Consider the following 7,174-nt stretch of genomic DNA (forward strand, 5'->3'; position numbering starts at 1 on the left):
TAGAGAATTGTAGGTGTTGGCCTAAGTCCCTCAAGAGATAATTTTGTTTTGGTCTCATTAGTCATCACATTAATTGCAGCACCCAAATCCACAAGTGTATTAGGTATAGTAATCTTACCAATTCTTACCTAGATGACTGGGCTTCCGAGATCTACATATTTGGGAATTGTCAAATTGCCAAGCATAAGATCCACCAATTGCCCAATAACTTGAACAGTTTTTGGATCTTCTTTCTTCCTTTGCCTTCGTGTACATAACTCTCGAACTGTTTTATTATACATCGGTATATCCTTGATAGCCTGTAACAAAGGAATCTTAATGTTAACATTGTGGAGTTCATTAATGAGATCGAATTCAGTTTGCGTAGGTTCCTTTTGTATAGGTTTAGCAAGCAACAGGTTGGGAAATGGAGGTTCTTTTTCGGACTCCTCTTCAGGGTCTTCATTTATTTCTGTGATTGTGGGACCTTGGAGGGATTTTCCTGATCTCAGTTGTACTCCTTCTAGTTCCACTGCATTGACTAGATAAGTGGGATAACCTGCCACCTCATTATTGTACACAGGTTGGGATGGCTTATTATTAGGATTGGGGTTTGGTTGAGTGGGCATTGATGTTGGCTTTACTGGCTGTGGTGGGTTAGGTAGTAGATTAGAGGAGGATGATGGAATAGGTGGAAGGAATTGTTGTGGTTGTTGATAAGGATTTATTAAAGGTGGAGGTAGAAATTGAGTTTGAGGTGGATAGGGTTGGGGGTATGGTTGTGGATATGATGTAGGTGGTGGTGCATGCGGCCTCCATGCCTATTGCCACGGTTGACTTCTGAACTGGTAATTTTGGGACCACTGAGGATAGGATGAAGGTTGTTGCCAGCCCCCATACCATGTATTTGAATTGGGGAAGGTTTGACCTTGAAGAAGAAAATACTCATTAGGGAAACCTGGCTGCATTGCTCTTGGTGGAAAAGGACGTCGTGGGGCCATAAAATATATAGGTTCCTCAACATATTCCATACTATCTAGTCCTTCTAGAAGAGGTCTTAAGGTAGAATGCTTACTTGCCTCCTCTAGGGATGAAATATTTGTTCTATTATATGGACAATCCTCAGGACCATTCTTTTTATGGCATGTAGGACAATATACTGCTAAAGCCTTTTCTGCTTCTTCCTGTTTCCTACGGGTATACAAAGTGTCTATCTATTTTCCCATATGATTTAATAAATTGGTTTTAAGATCCTCAAGTAGATTACCTATTTCGCGTTTCAAAATATCTGATGCTCCTCCTGAAGTAGGCAACCTACTAGAGTGACTCCTTAGGGGATGTTGAGACTTGGAGTAATTCCTGCAAATTTCAATAATATCATCAAAACTCAATTTTGAAAATTTCCTTTACCCATTAAATTTAAAGCATCCATAGTCTCATTCCTTATTCCTCTAAGAAATAACATTTTAGTAGTGTCAGGAGTGAGTCCTGGGTGTCTTGATCGTTGAAGACTGAATATGAAACATTCTAGGTAATCTTCCATGGATTCATCCTCCTTTTGGTTCATGCGAAAGACTTCATCCCACATGTCTTTGGTTTTGCAGTAATCTTGATATTTGTCCATAAACAACCATTTGATCTCATCCCAAGTTCGGATGTTTCACAGGCTCATAAACCATCACAATGTTACATCCTTGAGTGTAGCTGGAAATAGTTTAAGCTTTTAAGCATCATGCCTGTAATCATAGCTATTACACAGGACTTCAAATTCAAACAAAAATATATCAGGATCTTCAATAGATAAACCACAGAAAATAGGTAATGCAGAATGAGGAATGTTTTTCATGGGAGTGTCCTCATCCAAGTGTTCAATGGGGAACTCAAAAGCAATAGGTTCATTGTTTACTAATGCCCTTTCATTATTATTACCTTGGTTTTGACCTCTCAAGTGTCCACCCAAGTTTTCCCCATTATTATTAGCATCACCCATGATGTCTATTGCCCAAGGAGTATAAACAACTATAGCTGGCTTGTTATTTACCAAAGATGAACCTACTCTTAAGTTGTAGGACTCGTTGAACTATTTGGCAACCCTTTGATATGCTTCCTCTAAGGACTCTAGAGATTGCTCCACTGGATCCTCTACAAGAGTAGACTCAATGGCGCATTTTTCTAGATCTAGTTCACTAGACGTGTCTTTCAATGGACCATCAACTTCTTTATTGTCTTTGACTTCCCCTTTCGGTTGTATTTCTTGTTGCGAGTTCTCTTTTTGTATTTGTTTCCCTTTGAAAGATGTTTGAGGACTCAAAAGTTTGGACTTACTTTTTGATTTTTCTGAAGTTGACTCTTGCTTCTTAACAAATCTACCTTTACTATCTCTAGCTCTATTCATGCACCCATATGAATTACTACAATGCAAACCTAAGGTACTAGCTCAAGCAAGGTCAACAATTGTTCAAGCTTTCACTAAGGCACATTGTTCCTCTCTTAACTTACTACAGCTTCACACCTTTAATACCTCTCCCCGACAATGGCGCCAAAAATGTAGGGTAAAACTATGGTCTGATTCTTTGGATTAACTTAGGACTAATTTGATGCAAACACCCTCAGTTACACCTAAAAGTGTCAATCCAGGATTTGTAAACTGATGAGAGGTATAGAAGCTATTTGCTCAAGGGATGAAGATAGTATGTTAAGTGATTATGAATGCATTTCTAATTTACACGCTTATTCCAAGAACAAATCTAAGGCTCATTCACTAACAAATTGAATCTCACACTTAAAATATTTAAACTTAAGTCACACACTTTCAATCAAGTCTCTTTACATTCAACTTAGAACATTCAACTATGTTTTGCTTAGCAATCTAGGAGTGAAAATAAGATAGTTTTGCTTCCTATCATGGCAGTGACAGGAAGTGGAACAGTATGTAAGAATACTCTCAACTTATCGGATTAAACACATCTTTGTCACAGCAAACACATATTTGTTTGAGCCTTCAAATTATGAATCACAACTTATTTAGTCAGATCAAATATGAATATATAACTGAGACCTTTTCCTTGTTTTGCAATTTCCGGTTAGATTTGCGAATATAGAAACAGTATTATAGTTTGAACAAAGATATTCTACTGTATTAAATGTTCTGCAAACTCGCAATTCCCTCAAACTGATACTAGGCTAACTATGAGCTAAACGGTTCATTTAATCACACTACTATTATCATCAACAATGAATATATAAATCACACAATCAAAGCAGAAAACCACTCACTCCACACTTTATAGAAGTCACTTGATAACACGAGCAAGGGGGCCCTGCCTCCTCGATCACCAGGGGAACGCCACACACACGAGTCCTTACGCTACTTCAACCATAAAATACATCGAATACTGAATTGATAGATTAAAAGGAGCAATATATTCATATGATGAACAAAAAGGTATCCATGTCTTCGGTTTACATCCATATTTATAATGTAAAGATTAAATCTCAGTTTGTTATAGCTTCCGGCCAATATCTTACCACAATACATTACATTACAAAATGGCCACAGATCGATACCCGTTTAGCAACAATTAAGATCTAAATAAAAACAGTATTTGTCTAACAAATGCCTTTCTTTGGCGACACCAAACAACTATCCCAAAATTGGGTTATATCTGTTGTGTCCTTCCATCACCCGCATTCTTGACAGCTGGATTGACCGTTCATTCATTTCCTGTCATTGTAACAGCAAAATAATCAGAATCGTCATGATTTTCAGTAACTCATTAATTCCTAATTTCCTTTCCATATCTTATTAAATATTAAGGTTCCTTCATCAAATGGTGACAGGAACGTGAACAAGAACAAGGGTAAAGGCATAAAATGTAAAGCAAACTAATGACACATCCTCTACTCATCAGTAATTTTAAATGAAATGAGTGAATGTCCTTAAATACAACAACTAAGAACAAAAATTAACATAATATGTTAGATTAAATCATGATAACTAATAAGAAAAAGATAAATGAGATTATTTTATGAACTTTAAATTTAAAATTTTAGAGATTGAATTCATCACTAAGAAATCAACTCAAGCTAAACTTGCATTCACAAATTTGATCAAGATAAGACAATTGTGAATGAGAAATTAAGAATTAAAAACTCGTAATTATATATTATTTCAATTATTCCCCCATTCTTAGTTTTAAAATATTTACACATTGTTACTTAATTACTTCTTGTTTAATATTTTATTTCGGTGAACGAAAAGAAAAATAGTGCTACATTATGATGAGAGTTACTTAGACGGTAAGAAAGGTATTCTTCCGTTTTAGCCGTCCACACTAGGCAGAGCAAAAACACCGTGTGACTAATGACTACTAGATTTTTATTCTCTCCGCGCCCTCCCAGCGCCCCAAAACAAGTTTGACGGAAAGTGAAAACTTGAATGCCCGAACAGAATCATTTACCCTTCCTAAAAGTAACCGCGTCTGCAAATATATATATATACAGGTCTCATCCTAACCAGATACTCAATTCAATTGATTTGAAGTTCATAGCTTTCAGTTTTACTAATTGTATTCAAAGATAACTCTTTCTGAGTTTCCTTGCGAGTCTTAGAAGTTACCTCCATCGTCGTTTTAGCAAGCCAATTTCAATGGAGTTAAATTTGGCAGTGAGTAGCGTACGAATCACAAGTTGCAGAGAACAACCACCATCAGTGGAGGGAGTTCAATTGAGAGAGACTCGCTCCTCTTACTTCCTCAATATTAAGCTTCAAGGTACATTCTCTCTCTCTATTCCCACATAATGTACAACATACAAAATAGCTCATTCTCTTTTCATCTTATCTCACCTAAATATGTGTTCATGCGCAGGCTTGAAGAAAGAAGATATACAGCTGGAAATGGACAAGGAGCGGTGTGTGGTGATACGTGGAGAGAGGTGTTCCCAAGACATGGGAATGCTAAGGTGGAAATGGCGGGTGGTGGAGAGTGGCAGTCCGAGCAAGGCTTTCAAAATCCCAGAGGACGTGAATGTGGGTGGAATAAGAGCCAGCTTTGAGCAGGGCCTCCTCCATCTTTCCATGCCAAAACTTACCCACAACAGATTTACTCCTTACCACATCTTCCACATTCACTCCTCCCATCATCCTCCTCTTGCTCATCGCCCACATCAGCCTCATAAACAACAAGATGCAGATAACATGGCTGATAAATTGGCAACTATTTCTGAGGATGCTGATATGGAGATTGAGCCATTGTCGCCGGGGCATCCAGAAGAAGAAGAAGAAGGAGGTAAAATGTCAGCGGGGCTTCCAGCAAAAGAGTGCGCATCATCAAATTCTGTGCCATCTGTAGATGATTCAATGAAGAAGGAAGTGTGTGTTTCTCAACAGGAAGATGTTATGCAGGAAAAACGTGGAGATGTAGAAGAGAAAATTGGTAAAGGTATTGAAGCTGAAGAGACAGCAGGGGCCTCTTCCTTAAAGATGAATAGTGCACCAGATTCTAAAGCAAAGCGAGAACCACTTTTGCAAGAAGAGAAAGAGGAGAAAGAGAAGAAAGGAAATTATGAAAGGGTAAAAGAAGAAAGAGCTATTGGCAATGGGTACATGGAAAGTGAACTGTCTGAGCATCCCAAGCCATTCTTATGCAAAGGCTTATCACATATATTCTCTGCCATTGCTCTAATAGCTCGTCGTAAGCTGCAGCACTGATAAGAATCTTGTGGTACTGGTTATCTGGGTTTAGTTGTTTCAGAGAGGATCTCTTTTCTTGTCTAGCTACTGATATTACATTTATTCTCTTAGGGCTTTTCCAAATATTCATTCTCTGTATGAAATTCAATGCATATCTCACCGGAAGAAAGGAATGCCTTAGGGGCCCTCCCATTGTAGTATAAAGTTACATAAAATATCTTGAAACTCACTCATTTCTTTTATTCTTTTGTAAACTCGTTTCTTTTATTCTTTTGTAAAGATGAACTATCTTTCGCTTTTATCATATTAGGGATACCACCATGAATATTAAATGACCACAAAAAGGATTATTTCATAATCCATACTCTTATAAGAGGTTCAGCTTATTGACTCGTGCCTCCGTATCGGGTGGCTAAAACTACTTTGTGCAGGTCCTCACTGGGCTGGCAGCTCGCAGGTCTGGACCTCCATCAAAAAAAAAGTGTAGCTGAGAATTAGCCTACAATGACCTTTGTCTGGCCTTGTCTTGAGAAGTTAATTTTATTTATTTGAAACCAATTATGATGTGAGAGTATGGTCTTTGTAGCTGAATAGACGGTAAAAATATTCGAGAAACAAAAAAGAACATTGAGATTCGAAGAAAAATTAAATAACTATTATATATGAATATACATGTGTCACTCAATGTACTATTTTGACAATACTTATCTATGGATGAGATTGAAAGAAAAAGAAACAATGTCTAAATTTGAGTAAAATGTCTCACTAGTTTGATTGTCATCAAACATGTTACTAAAAGAAATCTAGATAAAAGATAGTTCTAAGATATCTAAACACATCATAATAAAAATTAAAAGTGGAATCATTTTTGGTAAGGTTTAAGATCTAGGATATGTTAAAAGGTTCAATTGTTGAATTACAAAAAAATATTAAGTTTCCTGTACAACTCCTTTTGGAATTATTTATAGTTAAAATGTTTAAAATAGATTATTGTAATTAGTAATTTTTCAATATTTTTTTACAATTTGGCTGTAAAGGTTTGTTAATTCATTTTATACATTTGTAGAAGTTGTAATATTAAAAATAGTAGAGTGATGTGTTAGAAAATATTACATTATATCTATACTATAAGTTAGTGTGGGGTTAAAGGGTATAATTGGAAAACTATTAAAATTGTTAGCTGCACACTATTCTCCTTCTATAAATGTATCAACAATGCATTCAATAAATCTATCAAACAAGGTTTTGTCTCTATTTGGTATCAGAACAATACCAAGGAGCATTAGAAAGCATGGTGGTCTCTATAGAAGCACTCCATGCTAGGAAAGGAAAGTCATGGTTAGGCACAACAGATGAAGAGTTTAAAATATTTGTTGGCGGTAAAATTTCTGAAATCCAACAAAGAGAGTAGAAATTAAGTGAAAGAAAGTGTTCATCAAATTCAAATACAAAAATAGTGTATTTTTTGTGTAGGTTTGTGAATATAACTATCAAATTACTAGA

General features: G+C 36.3%; 1 protein-coding gene across 1 annotated transcript; it reads left to right on the forward strand.

The window, feature by feature from the left end:
* Positions 1-4,536: 4,536 nt before the first annotated feature.
* Positions 4,537-5,893, forward strand: LOC131078384 (uncharacterized). Its single transcript, XM_058016060.2, has 2 exons — positions 4,537-4,751; positions 4,848-5,893. The coding sequence occupies exons 1-2, from the start codon at positions 4,628-4,630 to the stop codon at positions 5,687-5,689; spliced, it is 966 nt and encodes a 321-aa protein (XP_057872043.2). The 5' UTR covers positions 4,537-4,627; the 3' UTR covers positions 5,690-5,893.
* Positions 5,894-7,174: the final 1,281 nt, after the last annotated feature.

This window comes from Cryptomeria japonica, chromosome 3 (assembly GCF_030272615.1).
Source record: "Cryptomeria japonica chromosome 3, Sugi_1.0, whole genome shotgun sequence".
Lineage (NCBI taxonomy): Eukaryota > Viridiplantae > Streptophyta > Pinopsida > Cupressales > Cupressaceae > Cryptomeria > Cryptomeria japonica.